This window comes from Bos taurus, chromosome 26 (assembly GCF_002263795.3).
Source record: "Bos taurus isolate L1 Dominette 01449 registration number 42190680 breed Hereford chromosome 26, ARS-UCD2.0, whole genome shotgun sequence".
Classification (NCBI taxonomy): domain Eukaryota; kingdom Metazoa; phylum Chordata; class Mammalia; order Artiodactyla; family Bovidae; genus Bos; species Bos taurus.
In genome coordinates, this window is record NC_037353.1 from 32,695,699 (window position 1) to 32,713,761 (window position 18,063).

Below are 18,063 nucleotides of genomic sequence, written 5' to 3' on the forward strand. Positions count from 1 at the left end.
TTTTAAAACTATAGCAACACATTCCCTGAAACAAGGGACTATCATCCAAACTGAAGTAGACACCATCACGTGCTTCTGGCCACTTGATTTGCCATGAAAATACTTCAGGGCCTGACATACCTATGATGGCCTCCATGATAAAGACATGGAGCACCCCATTGCTGTAGAAGTTGAGTTCAAAGACTGATGGGATAGTTGTGCTAGGAGTAATAAAAAACTCATCATTCTTGCTGGTGTGGGTGATTGTGATACAATTTCCCAGGAGCTGTATGGCATGCATGACTACATCTTCTGAATTTCCTGAGAAACCCAAGTCAAAATCACGAGCCAGGACTTCCTCCTTCATCACAAAGAAGTCTTCCACCAATGTGGAGAGGCCAATTCCCTATAAAAACAGACAGAAGTGGTCTCATGAGAACACAAAACCCACTTCTCAAAAGATGGAAAGACTGCCCCATGGATTTTTTTTTTTCCCCTTGCCTTGGCTTTCCTAAAGTTTGCTGTCAGGAAAAAAAAAAAAAAAGCCAGAACACCAGTGTAAAGAAAGTTAGAAAACTGGTTAAAAAGCTGTCCCCCAGGAATGTCAAGATATTTCATGTCCAGAGCATACTCTAGCCACAAAACATGATGTAGCATGTAAGATCTCAAAGGAAAAAAGCCACCTTCTGGAGAGAAGCACTACTTATTTCTTAGCAAGAATTTCTCAAATTTCTTAGCTGGTATTTACGTAATGGTACTGCGTTTGGTGTTCAGAACATGACTGTGACAGAGACAGGCAGTCTCTTTCCCATCACAGGGCTTAGACAAGTGTGTTGTAGGAAAGCAGAGCGCAAGTCCTAAATACAAGTCAAATAGCTTGGAAACCATTAGCAATCAGAATACTTTCTATGTGTCGAAAGACATGCCTTATTTCCGTTAACTGTATTCCTCAAAGAATGCCTTCCTGTCAGATAAAACAGTTCTGAGGCTTTTTTCAGATAGATGTCTTCCTCCATTGGGTTGTAAGCCCCTGTGGGCAGAGTCCTTAGATTATTTTACTGTTCACCTCACAGGACTGTGCTTCCCTGGTGGCTCAGATGGTAAAGAATCTGCTTCCAATGCAGGAGACCTGGGTTCGATCCCTGGGTTGGGAAGATTTCCCTGGAGAAAGGAATGGCCACCCACTCCAGTATTCTTGCCTGGAGAATTCCATGGACAGAGAAGCCTGGAGGGTTACAGTCCATGGGGTCGCAAAGAGTCGGACACGACTGAGTGATTTTCACTCACAGGACTAGCTGAAAGGGGGCCAGATCTATCAGTGGACAAGCATCTGAAAAGCTGACACAGCATTTCCCTGCTTCCGGCTGAACTCCAGCGACGCTGCAGACGTACCTGCCTGTGTCTGTAGAGGAGCAGACAGGCCACGATGTGCGTGGACATAATAGCACAGGACTTGCTAGCAGCTGGAAGGCAAACACAAATCTTTTAGTTCTGCTTTTTTAATATAGCTGAAACTTTTTTTTAAAGTACCTAAATCTTGGAAAAAAAAAAGTATCATAATTAGGAGCATATAAAACTATAAAAGACCTCTACCATATCTCTTATATCTGATTCACCAAAGGGAAATCACAATTTGCTCTGGACCAGTGGAAGCTCATTAGAGATCATTGCTCATATAATAGAATTCAGTCTAAGATAGGTCTACCCTCAACCCAGAAATCGATTTTAACTTCCTCTTTTCAACCTGGACCAGAGGCAAGTCAGAGGTAGGAAGGAAGGGTACAGACAGACATCTGAGAATGACTATAGTCCCAAACTCAATATTCCAAATTGGTAGAAATTTATAATCATACATATCAAATATGAGAACGTCTATGGAATAATCTAAGACAAAGACACCATTTATGGGTTTTCTGAGATGATAATGAATTCACGAATACTTCATTCATAATTAATGTTACCTCCAGTGTTTAAGAAACGAAAAAGTTCCCAGTACCACATATATTTGGCCTTTAAAAAGTATATTTAAAAAGCTTTCAAAATACTTGTTTTATAAATGGAAAACAGCACAAAACTGCAAAAAAAAAAATATTTTTATACACTAGTCAGCAACCCATCTGGTCATCTGGGTAGTGGGTTTTATCTTTACTTTCCAGTTTTTCAACATTTAAGGATGTATTATTTTTGGCATCCAGGATTTAAGCAGAGACTCCATCAGACATCCTCAGAAAAGAGGATCTTGGTCCAGCGTAAAGCAGTAGCAGCAGCGGCTAGACAGAAAGGAGCAAGATGAGGTGAGGATGCTCCACACTGACAGCAAGAGCGGAGGGCCCAACCTGATGGGGAGGAGGCACAGGGGAGGGTGAAGAAATCCCAGCAAGAGCGGAGGGCCCAACCTGATGGGGAGGAGGCACAGGGGAGGGTGAAGAAATCCCAGCAAGAGCGGAGGGCCCAACCTGATGGGGAGGAGGCACAGGGGAGGGTGAAGACGTCCCAGCAAGAGCAGAGGGCCCAACCTGATGAGGAGGAGGCACAGGGGAGAGTGAAGACATCCCAGCAAGAGCGGAGGGCCCAACCTGATGGGGAGGAGGCACAGGGGAGGGTGAACACATCCCAGCAAGAGCGGAGGGCCCAACCTGATGGGGAGGAGGCACAGGGGAGGGTGAAGACGTCCCAAGCTGTTGCTGCTTCGGACCTTACAGCAGCCTCTACAATGTAATACAACGCTGCCATCTGCAACTTAAGAATGGCTAATTCTGCATGTAACTCACTCCACTCTGATTCACTCCCACTTGCATTATTAGTGTACAACCACCCCACTGAGAAGAGCAGAACCTCTTTAGGTACAGAGCCAATACTCAATGTGTAGTCCCCACAGGCAGAAAAAAGCTTTACATGCAAAAGACACACAATATTTACCAAATAAAAAGATCACGAGGTCACAGGGGAAAGGGACATGCACCATAAACCCAGAAGCTGTGCCACAAATGGGTTCAAAGAGACTAATTCATGAGCACCTACTAATTATCTGGCACTGTGTGAGATGTTTCATTTAGTTATCTCAAATCCTCTCAGCATGATCTTCCTTCTAATAACTTACTTAGTACCCCCCGCATGTTAGTTCTAGAACCAGAAGTAGAATCTAACTTTGGCAGATTCCAAAACCTGTATGGTTTACACTGCATCACACTGAATCTGAATTACGGAATGAAAGAGTGGAATTCTACTTACTGAAGAGAATGTGCTCAGCCAGATGTGCAATCAGTCTTCGGCGGGATTCATCTGTTGCATTTCTGGACTCATTAATGGACATGTCTGTACCTTCGTCAGCAGCATCACTGGGTCTAAAAAGTTTTTTGTGTTTTTTTTAATTAGACTTCTATAACCCCAATCTTTCACAAAGCAAATGACATGAGATACAAATGTATTAGATACTTTAAACTACTACATATTCTAAATTTAAACCACAAATAGATTATTTCTATGAGTTGTTTTACTCCAAAATATACTTCATTATAGGCTTCCCTGGTGGCTCAGATGGTGAAGATTCTGCCTGCAATGCAAGAGATGTGGGTTCGATCCCTGGGTCAGGAAGATCCCCTGGAGAGGGAATGGCTACCCACACCAGTATTCTTGCCTGGAGAATTTCATGGACAGAGGAGCCTGGTAGGCTACAGTCCATGGGGTCGCAAAGAGTTGAACACAACTGAGTAACTAACACACACATACCTCATTATATTTAAGACAGTCTCCTGAACACATGTTATTTATTTATGACTAAGTAATCTGTTGGTACATCACTTTAAGAACTCACTGGCAGAAAGAATGCATAAAACAAGATGCTCCATTTTAAAAGTTTCAAAAATTCGATATTTGAACATATAAAAAGAAAGGCTTAATATTTCTCTCAGTGACCATTTGATTTGAATTCTGGAAAATTCACATAAGAAACTCTTTTACATGTTACATGAATGTGCAATATGGATAAGCTAAATTACTACCAAAAAGAACATTTCAAGTATTCAAAAACAGAAATCAAATAAGAACTCATATATGATTCACAAAATCAAAAGGATTTTAAGATCCAAATAATCAAAAACCTTCAAACTAATACACAAAAACATTATTTCAAGATCCTTTACTAGACCAAGAGAAAAATTACTCAAGTGAGGAAGTAAAAACAAGAATATAAACGTCCTTAACAAAGTTAACCAATTTTTTCCATGCAATATAAGAAATCTGTGTGTGCTGAGTCATTTCAGTCATGTCTGACCTCTTTGCAACCCTATGGACTTTGTAGCCTCCTCTGTCCATGGGATTCTCCAGGCAAGAATACAGGAGTGGATTGCTGTGCCCTTTTCCAGGGGATCTTCCTGACCCAGGGATCAAACCAGTATCTCTTATGTCTCCTGCATCGGCAGGCAGTCTCTTTACTACTGGCACCACCTGGGAAGTCCGATAAAGAAAATAACAGATATTCAGTATAAAGAAGTTCCATAAATCTTCAGTTCAGTTCAATTCAGTTGCTAAGTCACGTCTGATTCTTTGCGACCCCATGGACTGCAGTGCGCCAGGCCTCCATGTCCATCACCAACTCACGGAGTTTACTCAAACTCATGTCCATTGAGTCAGTGATGCCATCCAACCATCTTATCCTCTGTCATCCCCTTCTCCTCCCACCTTCAATCTTTCCCAGCATCGGGGTCTTTTCAAATGAGTCAGTTCTTCGCATCAGGTGGCCAAAGCAATGGAGTCTCAGCTTCAACATCAGTCTTTCCAATAACTGATCTCCTTTAGAATGGACTGGTTGGATCTCCTTGCAGTCCAAGGGACTCTCAAGAGTCTTCTCCAACACCACACTTCAAAAGCATCAATTCTTCAGCGCTCAGCTTTCTTTATAGTCCAACTCTCACATCTATACATGACTACTGGAAAAACCATAGCTTTGATTAGACGGACCTTTGTTGGTAAAGTAATGTTTCTGCTTTTTAATATGCTGTCTAGGTTGGTCATAACTTTTCTTCCAAGGAGTAAGCATCTTATAATTTCATGGCTACAATCACCATCTGCAGCGATTTTGGAGCCCAAAAAAATAAAATCTGCCACTGTTTCCACTGTTTCCCCATCTATCTGCCATGAAGTGATGGGACCAAATGCCATGATCTTAGTTTTCTGAATGTTGAGTTTAAGCCAGCTTTTTCACTCTCTTCTTTCACTTTCATCAAGAGGCTCTTTAGTTCTTCTTCACTTTCTGCCATAAGGGTGGTGTCATCTGCATATTTGAGCTTATTGATATTTCTCACGGCAATCTTGATTCCAGCTTGCGCTTCATCCAGCCCAGTGTTTCTCATGATGTACTCTGTATATAAGATAAATAAGCAGGGTGACAATATACAGCCTTAATGTACTCCTTTCCCTATTTGGAACCAGTCTGTTGTTCCATGTCCAGTTCTAACTGTTGCTTCCTGAACTGCATACAGATTTCTCAAGAGGCACGTCAGGTGGTCTGATATTCCCATCTCTTTCAGAATTTTCCATAGTTTGGGGTGATCCACACAGTCAAAGGCTTTGGCATAATCAATAAAGCAGAAATAGATGTTTTTCTGGAACTCTCTTGCTTTTTCCATGATCCAGCGGATGTTGGCAATTTGATCTCTGGTTCCTCTGCCTTTTCTAAATCCAGCTTGAACGTCTGGAACTTCACAGTTCATGTACTGTTGAAGCCTGGCTTGGAGAATTTTGAGCATTACTTTACTAGCGTGTGAGATGAGTGCAATTGTGCGGCACTTTGAGCATTCTTTGGCATTGCCTTTCTTTGGGATTGGAATGAAAACTGACCTTTTCCAGTCCTGTGGCCACTGCTGAGTTTTCCAAATTTGCTGGCATATTGAGTGCATCACTTTCACAGCATCATCTTTGAGGATTTCAAATAGCTCAACTGGAATTCCATCACCTCCACTAGCTTTGTTCATAGTGATACTTCATAAGGCCCACTTGATATCACATTCCAGAATATCTGGCTCTAGGTCAGTGATCACACCATCATGATTATCTGGGTCATGAAGATCTTTTTTGTATAGTTCTTCTGTGTATTCTTGCCACCTCTTCTTAACATCTTCTGCTTCTGTCAGGTCCATACCATTTCTGTCCTTTATTGTGCCCATCTTTGCATGAAATGTTCCCTTGGTATCTCTAATATTCTTGAAGAGATCTCTAGTTTTTCCCATTCTATTGTTTTCCTCTATTTCTTTGCATTGATCACTGAGGAAGGCTTTCTTATCTCTCCTTACTATTCTTTGGAACTCTGCATTCAAATGGATATATCTTTCCTTTTCACTTCTCTTCTTTGCACAGCTATTTGTAAGGCCTCCTCAGACAGCCATCTTGCTTTTTTGCACTTCTTTTTCTTGGGGATGGTCTTAATCCCTGTCTCCTCTACAATGTCAAGAACCTCCGTCCATAGTTTATCAGGCACTCTTTCAGATCTAATCCCTTGAATCTATTTCTCACTTGCACTTTATCATCGTAAGAATTTTGATTTAGGTCATACCTGAATGGTCTAGTGGTTTTCCCTACTTTCGTTAAGTCTGAATTTGGCAATAAGGAATTCATGATCTGAGGCACAGTCAGTTCCCAGTCTTGTTTGTGCTGACTGTATAGAGCTTCTCCATCTTTAGCTGCAAAGAATATAATCAATCTGATTTTGGTATTGACCATCTGGTGATAAATCTTACCTTGAGGGAAGTATAGCTGGCAACAATGCTTGCTCCAAAGAAAGTGGAGCAGAAACAGGTTTCTGACTTTGGCTTTCTAAATATTCCTGGAAAAATAAAACACAACCATTTATTCCCACTGTTTCACTTCCATAAACATATATAAAATATAATTTCATCTTCAAAAAGTTAAAAGTGAGTTGTTAATAAAATGTGCCATACTATTGATCTATAACATGAGAAATACTTTCTATTAGCCTAAACTATCTTCAGAAGTGCAGAATGACTCATAGAATGTTGTTAAGCATGAAATCAAAGAACTGAAGCTCCAAAGACAGGATGACGCTTAAGAAAAATCATTTAAAAATTAAGTGCAAAATTTAACTTTTCTCACGTCTTCATGAAATTAGTTGGCATTCCCAATATTAATAACAGTGATAATTGACCAACTATACCCTTTTAAAGGAAATCTGACAACCCGAAGGTCATATTATATTCAAAAAATCTCAATTCAAAAGCAAAAACACGAGAAGCTCTGCAGCATTTAAAAAAAAAAAAAAAAAAAGTGGTAAGAAATGACAAGGTCCTTAACCAGAAAGCATATAGCATAGCAGTTAGACTTCCTTAAAATAAAACCAAGTGGAACAGAAGGAGAGGCAGGACCTCTGTGCCTTATCTTGGGGTTCCCAACTCCCCATCCTCCTTTCTCCTTTCCCAATTTGAAAATCTGAAGAATTTAAAGCTGCAGGACCTCCAAGACCCAGCAGCCCCAGGCTTCTCATGAGGATGGTACTCTTCCTCTGAACATGTGGGTATCAGACTCCACCCAGTAGAACAGAGCATCACCCTGGACCATCAGTGTTACCCAGCTGCGAGACATGTTTTTAAAAATGTCTCCTGAAGGCAATTTTAAGACATAACATATAAAATATTGATATATGTAAAGCAATATGCAAAATTCTCATGAATTATAAAAGATAGCAAAAAATTATGAAACTGGTGTTTCCCAAAGACAGACATTTAGTCTCCTTTGTCAACAGGCATATTTTGGTGGGAAAATTCAGTTAATACTACTCTTGTCTGACTCTTGTTCTACAAGAGAAGAAACTGAGGCCCTAACTCACATGGAGAAGAGGCATCAGAGGCTGGTCTGGAGCCCAGATTTTCTGACACTGAGCTAGACTGATGCTTCCACACAGCTTCAGCTCAATAGACACTCACCTTTAAGGAAAATGGTTGTGCAAAATCCACTCTGACACATCCGTAGTTTTTTCGTAACATTCTGATAACGCCTCTTGCTATGCTCCAGAGGCTCTCATTCTTCTTGGGTTTTCCCTAGTTTGCAATTTTGAAAGAATAGTATGGTAAGCAACAAAGCTAACAAATATGCAAATATTATTATCCAAAGATAAAGTTTACGAATTTTTTTATGGAAACTGAAGGTTTATCTGGAAAAATAATGAACGAAGGAGGAAAATACCTATCCATTTGCTGAGACCTGTCAGAAAATGTTGAGCATTCAAAGATGCTAAAAGATGTAATGATATTATTGCGAAGGTAATTTGGCCAATGAAAAAGGAAACATTTAACACAACTTCTTTTAATGCATTGTTTACATCATTCACAAAAATACAATTGCAAACTACTGAAGGGTAAAGATGACATAATGGCCTGAAAATCTGTTCTACATTCTCAGATAAAATCAAAGAGACCACCTTATTGTGATCTGATGATCCTGATGGTCCAAATTCAAAACATTAAGCAACCAAACACCAAATTCAGCCCCAGAGTGCATTCAGTGAGTGTTTCCTGAATATTTAACATGCATAAGGCACAATGACAGCTGTAGAATGGACACAGGACTCAAATATGACATCATGAGACCCCATCAGGGTGCGGGAGCATATGTTCAGGATGCGCACAGGCAACACAAGGAGGGGGTCTCACAAGAGAGATACAGATAACTATCCAGGTCTATCACTTTATTTTTTATTAGGAGTCCTTGAGTTTTTAGTATGTTTTGAGCAATAAGCTTGACCTAAGTACCATGACCAGGACTTTCACACTAAATAAGAACAAAACTAAACCCCTCTGGAACTTGCAAACTGCTGGGGGGAACAGTAAGTTGGTAAAACCATTCTGGAAAACTGGCAGCAACTACAAAACTGAATGTACCTATGCTTTATGATCTATCAATTCCACTGCTAGGTACATACTCAACAAAATGCATACATATGGTCAAGAGAAAGGTTTAAGAATGATCACAGCCAAAACCAGGAAACCAAACCTTTTTTTCAACAGTAGAATATTCATACACTGCAATATTACACAGCTATGACAATGAACAAATTCTAACTATCTGTAATAAGTTGTTGCTTGAGCAAAGGCAACCAGAGACAAAAAGTCCACACACTACATAATTCCATTTATATAATGATCAAAAACAGGCAAGTCAATCTATTCCGTAAGAAGTAAAGATAACCGGCTACCCATGAGGGGACAGCAATGAGAGAAGGGATAAGGGGGATTTCTAGAGTCCTCGACCTCAGTGCGATTATGTAGGTGTGTTCACTTTGTGCTAATTCAAGCTACACGCATATGATGGATGCATTCTTTCATAACTGTTCAACAGAAAGTTCAACAAAAAAATCACTGCCACTTTTTAAATTAACTTGTAGCTGCTTTGCCAACATGATCCCACCAATTCTTCAGGTTTAACTTAAAACTCTACACATAAGCAACAAGCTCTGACTACACCAAGCCACATATACCCTTCCCAGGGCAAAGATGGTAACTCAGTATCAAGTATTCTTTCATTTCCCAACTCTATGACTAAGGCTGGTGTTGATTAATCTAATGGCAATTCCTCCAAATGCAGGAAGACACATTAGCACTACCAACCAGGCTGCGATAGGAGATGAAAGCCCAGCCTACCATGTCTAATAAAATTAGACAGTACCAAGAATATTCTCAACTAATTCTAAAAGCACTTGTCTAAAAGCAAAAGGCTAAAAAAGCAAAGATGACTTTTGTGCAGGTGGTCTTCTTACCAGTTGTTCGCCATTGTAATGACCCTCAATAATGCGATCGTAAGAGATCCCAACAGGTATTATCAAGATGTCTGGGATCGTATTGGTGGACAGCGTATCTACCACAACTGACAGAAGTCCTGCCCGAGCACAGGAGATTTTTCCACTTCTTGAGCGTGTGCCTTCCAGAAAAATCTCCAAGAACTGCTGCTGTCGCAGTAGTTCAACTATATGCTGGCATATAAGAAGAAAGGAAAACATGAACTCATGAACTCAGAATAAGCTCAGCAAAGTCAAATCTTAAAAACAAAAAACCCTTAAAATTCACTACAGACAAAATATTTTACACAAATAATAGCAAAAGAGCATCTCCAATGTTATATTTTGATGATAACAAAAAGTAATCGGCAAACTCATACCCAAGCAATAATCATTGAAATAATTACTCAGACAACTGTTTTTTAAAAATCTCAATCAAGTCTCTCTTTCTTCTGCTATAATCACTACCATAACAACTTTAAGGATAATTAGAGATTACACATACCCCATGGAGTAAAGCTCTATAGAGAATATCTTTCCGTCCATCTGGCGTCTCATCTAGCCTCCGTCGTATGAAAAAGCCTCCAAGCTTATGGATCAAAGTACTATAAATTTAAGAATGCATTAATTTAAAAAAAAATGTAAAAAGAAGACTCAAGTTCCAGTGTGGATATAAGCCACAGGTGTTGTTTGAGCTGCTGATTATGAAAATCTGGACATTACCCATATAGTTGACACATTTCTGTCATTTACATTATGCATTAGCTTTCAGAATGTCGCTGTGTATAATGAAGCTCTGTTACATCTGTTATATGCCAAAAGGAGTTTCCATGATACATTACCCTGCAAAGGTGCTGGTACAGATTTTAAGAAGATTATAAAATACTGCTCAATTTTAAAACCCTGTCCAGGGTCTCAAGACACTGATCTTTAGACATCCCCAAATTTTCCTATGGCACATTCACTTCAAGATGAATGTGATATTAAAAAAGCTCCTTTGGGGAAATTTTCTCAAATAAGTTATTTCTTAGAGAGTATCCCAGTGAGATAAGGATAAGTTTATCAAACTGGAACCAAGCATAACCATCCTCCCAAAGCATGAAATAAAAATTTGCTTCATTTACGCACACATAGAACAAACAATTCTTATAACCCCATGTCTCTGCCTACAAAACTGATGAATTATTTTGATAGGAGGCAGAATTTTTCCAATACTTGTCAACCTTTCCAAGCTCAGAGCCTCCTCCTCTGTTCAAATAGTGTGATATTAATGTAAATATTAATACACAGTTTTGGCACCTTCTATAGTCAGCAGTCCATTCTGAAGGAGATCAGCCCTGGGATTTCTTTGGAAGGAATGATGCTAAAGCTGAAACTCCAGTACTTTGGCCATCTCATGCGAAGAGTTGACTCATTGGAAAAGACTCTGATGCTGGGAGGGATTGGGGGCAGGAGGAGAGGGGGACGACAGAGGATGAGATGGCTGGATGGCATCACTGACTCAATGGACGTGAGTCTCAGTGAACTCTGGGAGTTGGTGATGAACAAGGAGGCCTGGCGTGCTGCGACTCATGGGGTCACAAAGAGTCGGACACGACTGAGCGACTGATCTGATCTGATAGTCAGCATAAGGAGGACAGTAAGATATCCCTGGAACTTAATGTCTTTGAAAGTTAACTTAACTCTCTGAAAGTTAAACTTTGCAGAACAAATTCTTAAGGAGATGAACCATCCACAAAAATAACCCCTCCTGAAAAGTGCTTTGTGACTGTACAGACTGACATGCAACAAAAGAACACTGCAAATAAACAGGTCAGATTATTTAGAGTCTGTCATAGCTGAAGGAATAATAAGCTAACTGGCACAGAGGTCACGAAAAGGGAAGAAATTACCAGTGTTTATTAGGCAATTCCGAGAGAGCCACCTTGAGAACCAATCCAACATAGAGGGAATGAGGACATAAATTGTTCTGATTATAGAAGACGCAAACTATTATGGGCAAGGCTCTCTAGAGCCCAGATGAAATAGCCCTCTTCATGCTCAGTCTATGCCTAAACACTTTTTGGAAAAAGTGAAAGTGAAAGTCGCTCAATCATGTCCAACTCTTTGTAACCCATGGGCTATACAGCCCAGAATAATGGAGTGGGTAGCCTTTCCTTTCTCCAGAGGATCTTCCCAACCCAGGGATTGAACCCAGGTCTCCCGCATTGCAGGCGGATTCTTGACCAGCTGAGCCACAAGGGAAGCCCAAGAATACTGGAGTGGGTAGTCTATCCTTTCTCCAGCAGATTTTCCCAACCCAGGAATTGAACTGGGGTCTCCTGCATTGCAAGAGGATTCTTTACCAACTAGTTATCAGGGAAGCTCCCTTTCAAAAAAGACATATTTTTTGATGACTTTCTAATTCAACTTTCCAGGTTCCTTGATGCTAGGAAGAGGTATCCATGAGGAAAAGCATAGATATTCTGATCCTTGGAAAAGCATGATACTTGGAAAAGTCTGTACCATCATATCACAGTGGATTAGAGTTAGCTGTTTGTCTATATTCCCCACTGTTTTATATGAACTATTTGAAAGCAAGAACTATGTGTCTTATTCACCCTTGCCTGGAGAACATGTGGGCAAGCATCGGCTGACTGCACGTATGAATGGCTTCTCTTCACTCATGTGAGTCAGATTAGCTACAGAACTCTGAACCGAGGGAATTACGAAGGAACTCCTTGGACTGTGAGGCTGAGGATCAGACTCCCTGGCATGCAAAGCAGTGACCGCCCCCTTGTGAGGCCCTGCCTGCATGACCCGCCAGCCTGCTCCCCTCGGGTCACTCTCACACTCATCCTCCTCTCGCTCTCTATTCCTCACACAGCTGACCTGAGCGATGCTTTGTGCTCCGAAGTTTGAGACTAAACACTTCTCAAATCTATGACCGCTTCTCTGAGAGAACTATTATACCTTTAAGCCTTCATCATCTTTTGTCTGAACTAATACAGTCAGAATTGATCTAAGTGTTAGTTGCTCAGTCTTTTTTGTACTTTTCAAATTTCCCACAACATGCATTTTTTTAAAATAAAGCTAAAAATCCTAATGTCCTCATTACAATAAAATGTATCTAAAGTTGTAATAGAAAAATAAAAATTCAAAACATAATCTTCATACCTTAACTTTCAAAATAAGGTGATCTTACCTGAAGATGGGGATGTTGAGATTATTGCCTGAAGCAATGTACGGCGCTTTGATGTTATGGCAGAAGAGAATGAAAGTGAGCAGGAGATAGTCAATGTGTGATCTATGAACTGGCAGAAATATAAGCGGCAAATTCATCTAGCAAAAGGAAAGATGCCAAATTTAAAATTAAAATGGAAAATTGAATTACAAATTCAAACACTAGCTAATTAGTGACTCATTCTGTAAAAACATTTTTCAGTAAATAAGAATGGCAATTAATATTTCAATTATATATTATCTAGCTAAAAACAACTGCAACAATGAAAAATAATCAGGGAAGAAAGAGAGCAATCAAGAATTCAAGGTGACTCCATCATATATCTTCTGAGAGGAAGCCCTAATTATATAAAAAGAATGTAGGTTTTGGACACAAGGTTGGTTTGGTTTGAAATTCTAGAGAAATGACTTATTGGCCATAACTTGGGACAGTTTCTTAATCTATATGTGCCTTTATTTCCTCATTCATAAAATAAGGACTGTTCTATCTGATTTTCAGAATTATTGCAAGGTAACTTACAGAAGGAATCCTGCATGTTGCTGACAGGTCCTTCTTTACACCACTTGTCCCCCCAGATACAAAGCTACTGTAGTTATCTCACATGGGGGAAACTTGCAAATGTGTGGGACTGCACAAGAGTATACAAAAAAACATTCCCCCAAAATTCCAAAATCACTCTGCAAAATGTGGAGAGAAAAGAATGATAGATTCCCATAATTCTTGCCTCAGTCGCAGCTTTAACCATCTCAAGTTGACCCTTGTGAATCTGAATATTCCAAAAGAAGCTGTTGAACAGTTTCAGCAGCACCCATCCAGTCAGTCTGAAAGGAAGTTTAAAAAGTTTTTTAATGTATACACATATTTATATATATACACATACATAGTTTGACAGCTATCTACCTAAACTTTTGAACCTAAAACCTAAGCGTGATTGTAACTGACTTCAAGTTATGAGCACATGTGCGTGTATATATGTGAATATGTACATCTGAATTATGGACTTAAAGAACTGATTTTACATACGTACTACTCAGAAGCATCCATTTATTGTGTACTAAAATCTTATATTTTACTCTACTTGCATAATTTATACTTCAGAAGCTATAGTCAAGCAAATAGTTAGGTGAGCAGAGTGATCCCATTCCTGAATACAAATCACTCCCTTTAAGACATAAGTACGTGCAGATTCATCAAGAAAAAAAGAGGGTGGGCTCAAATAAATAAAATTAGAAGTGAAAAATGAGAAGTTACAATCAACACTACAGAAATACAAAGGTCATATGAGATCACTACAAACAACTGTATCCAAATACTGATAAAATGGACAACCTAGATGAAATGGACAAACTCCTAGAAATGTACAATCTCCCAAGACTGAACCAGGAAGAAATAGAAAATATGAACAGACCAACTACCAGTAATGAAACACAGTCAGTAATAAAAAAAAAATTCCAGCAAACAAAAGTCCAGGACCAGGTGGCTTCACAGGTGAATTCCGCCAAACATTTGTAGAAGAGTTAACACAAACCTTTCTCAAACCATGCCAAAAAATTGCAGAGGAAGGAACACTTCTGATTCTGCCCATCCTAAGAGGGCAGCATCACCTGATAGCAACACCAAAGACATCACAAAAAAAGAAAATCACAGGCCAGTATCACTGATGAACTAGATGCAAAAATCCACAACAAAATATTAACAAACCAATTCAACAATACAGTACATTAAAAGCATCATATACCATGAAAAGCAGAATTTATCCCAGGATGCAAAATGATTCAACATCTGTAAAATTAATGTGATACATCACATTAACAAATTGAAAAATTAAAAAAAAAATATGATCGTCTAAACAGATTCAGAAAAAGCTCCTGACAAAATCCACCATGCATTTATAATTAAAAACTTTCAACAAAGTGAATACAGAGGGAACATACCTAAACATAAGAAAGGCCATGAATGACAAGCCCGTGGCTTACATCAGACTCAACGGTAAAAAGCTGAAAGCGTTTTCTCTAAGATCAGGAACATAACAAGAATGCACTTTCCTGCCACTTTAATTCAACACAGTATTGAAAGTCCTGGCCATAGCAATCAGAAAAGAAAAACGTATGAAAGAAATCCAAAGTGAAGACAGCCTCTTGATGAAGGTGGAAGAATAGAGTGAAAAAGCCAGCTTAAAACTCAACAATCAAAAAACGAAGATCACAGCATCCGGTCCCATCACTTTATGGCAAATAGATGGGAAAACAATCAAAACAGTGACAGACTTAATTTTCTTGGGCTCCAAAATCACTGCAGATGGTGACTGCAGCCATGAAATTAAAAGATGCTTACTCCTTGGAAGAAAAGCTATGACCAACATAGACAGCATATTAAATAGAAGAAACATCACTTTGCTGACAAAGGTCCATCTAGTCAATGAACAGTATCAAAAGGCAAAAAGATATGGCACTGAGAGATGAACTCCCCAGGTCAGTAGGTGCCCAATATGCTACAGGAGAAGAGTGGAGAAACAGCTGCAGAAAGAATGAAGAGGCTGAGCCAAAGCAAAAACAACACCCACCTGTGGTTGTGGCTGGTGGTGGAAGTAAAGTCTGATGCTGTAAAGAAAACACTACATAGGAACCTGGAATGTTAGGTCCATGAGTCAAGGTAAACTGCAAGTGGTCAAACAGGAGATGGCAAGAGTGAACATCGACATTTTAGTAATCAGTGAACTAGACCAGGAGCTGACTGTGGCTCAGATCATGAATACCTTATTGCCAAATTCACACTTAAATTGAAGAAAGCCGGGAAAACCATTAGATCATTCAGGTATGACTTAAATCAAATCCCTTACGATGATACAGTGGAAGTGAGAAATAGATTTAAGGGATTAGATCTGATAGACAGAGTGTCTGAAGAACTAAGGATGGAGGCTCGTGACATTGTACAGGAGTTAGTGATCAAGACCATCCCCAAGAAAAAGAAATGCAAAAAGGCAAAATGGTTGTCTGACGAGGCCTTACAAATAGCTGTGAAAAGAAGAGAAGCTAAAGGCAAAGGAGAAAAGGAAAGATATACCCATCTGAATGCAGAGTTCCAAAGAATAGCAAGGAGAGATAAGAAAGCCTTCCTCAGTGATCAATGCAAAGAAAAAAATAGAGGAAAATAACAGAATGGGAAAGACTATAGATCTCTTCAAGAAAATTAGATACCAGGGGAACATTTCATGCAAAGATGGGCTCAATAAAAGACAGAAATGGTATGGACCTAACAGAAGCAGAAGATACTAAGAAGTGATGGCAAGAATACACAGAAGAACTATACAAAAATGATCCTCATGACCCAGATAACCACAATGGTGTGATCTCTTACCTAGAGTCAGACACCCTGGAATGCAAAGTCAAGTGGGCCTTAGGAAGCACCACTTTGAACAAAGCTAGTGGAGGTGATGGAATTCCAGCTGAGCTATTTCAAATCCTAAAAGATGATGCTGTGAAATTGCTGCATCCAATATGCCAGCAAATTTGGAAAACCCAGCATTGGCCCCAGGACTGGAAAACGTCAGTTTTCATTCCAATCCCAAAGAAAGGCAATGCCAAAGAATGCTCAAACTACAGAACAACTGCACTCATCTCACACGCTAGTAAAGTAATGCTCAATATTCTTCAAGCAAGGCTTCAACAGTATGTGAACCGAGAACTTTCAGATGTTCAAGCTGGATGTAGAAAAGGCAGAGGAAAGTGAAAGTCACTCAGTCATGTCTGACTCTTTGTGACCCCGTGGACTGTAGCCCGACAGGGACCTCTGTCCATGGAATTCTCGAGGCAAGAATACTGGAGTGGATGGCCATTCCCTTCTCCAGGTGATCTTCCTGACCCAGGGATTGTACCTCAGTCTCCTGCATTGCAGGAGGATTCTTTACCATCTGAGCTACCAGAGAAGCCCAGAAGCAGAGGAAACAGAGATCAAATTGCCAACATCCACTGTATCATAGAAAAAGTAAGAGAATTCCAGAAAAATATCTTCTTCTGCTTCATTGACTACATTAAGCCTTTGACTGTGTGGATCACAGCAAACTGTGGAAAATTCTTCAAGAGATGGGAATACCAGACCACCTTACCTGACTCCTGAGAAATCTGTATGCACGTCAAGAAGCAACAGTTAGAAAAGGACATGGAACAACAGACTGATTCCAAACTGGGAAAGGAGTACGTCAAGCCTATATACTTTCATTTTGCCTATTTAATTTATATGCAGAGTACCTCATGTGAAATGCCAGGCTGGATGAAGCACAAGCTGAAATCAAGATTGCTGGGAGAAATATCAATAACCTCAAGATATGCAGAAGATACCATCCTTATGGCAGAAAGTGAAGAGGAATTAAAGAGCCTCTTGATGAAAGTGAAAGAGGAGAGTGAAAAAGCTGGATTAAAACTCAACAATCAGAAAACAAAGATCATGGCATCTGGTCCCAACACTTCATGGCAAATAGATGGGGAAACAATGGAAACAGTGACAGACTTAATTTTCTTGGGCTCCAAAATCACTGCAGATGGTGACTGCAGCCATGGAATTAAAAGATGCTTGCTGCTTGGAAGAAAAGCTGTGACCAACCTAGACATCATATTAAAAAGCAGAGATATTACTTTGCCAACAAAGATTCATATAATCAAATATATGGTTTTTCCAGTAGTGATGTATGGATGTGAGAGTTGGACCGTAAAGAAGGCTGAGCGCTAAAGAACTGATGCTTTCAAACTGTGATGCTGGAGAAGATTTTTGAGAGTCCCTTGGACTGCCAGGAGATCAAACCTGTCAATCCTAAAGGAAATCAACTCTGAATACTCATTGGAAGGACCGATGCTGAAGTTGAAGCTCCAATACTTTGGCCACCTGATGTGAGGAGCCAACTCAATGGTAGAAGGCCTGATGCTAGGAAAGATCGAGGGCAGGAGCAGAAGGGGTGAGAGAGGATGAGATGGTTGCATGGCATCATGGGCTCAATAGACAGCTTGAACAAACTCTGGGAGATAGTGAAGGACAGGGAAGCCTGCGTGCTCTAGTCCATGGGGTCATGAAGAGTCAGACAAGACAG

The 18,063-nt window shown here is 39.9% G+C and overlaps 1 protein-coding gene across 10 annotated transcripts in view; it reads right to left on the bottom strand.

Annotated features, from left to right (window-relative positions):
• The window catches only part of GPAM (glycerol-3-phosphate acyltransferase, mitochondrial), a 67,499-nt gene that overhangs the window by 10,160 nt on the left and 39,276 nt on the right, over positions 1-18,063 (bottom strand). For 7 of the 10 annotated variants that reach the window (XM_059881752.1, XM_005225720.5, XM_005225722.5 and 4 more), the window contains 9 exon segments: positions 13,708-13,804; positions 12,945-13,081; positions 10,266-10,365; positions 9,743-9,955; positions 7,914-8,027; positions 6,714-6,799; positions 3,211-3,323; positions 1,372-1,442; positions 121-385 (listed from right to left, as the gene is read on the bottom strand). In XM_059881752.1, the coding sequence (XP_059737735.1) occupies positions 121-385; positions 1,372-1,442; positions 3,211-3,323; positions 6,714-6,799; positions 7,914-8,027; positions 9,743-9,955; positions 10,266-10,365; positions 12,945-13,081; positions 13,708-13,804 (1,196 nt within the window). 10 annotated transcript variants of the gene reach the window in all.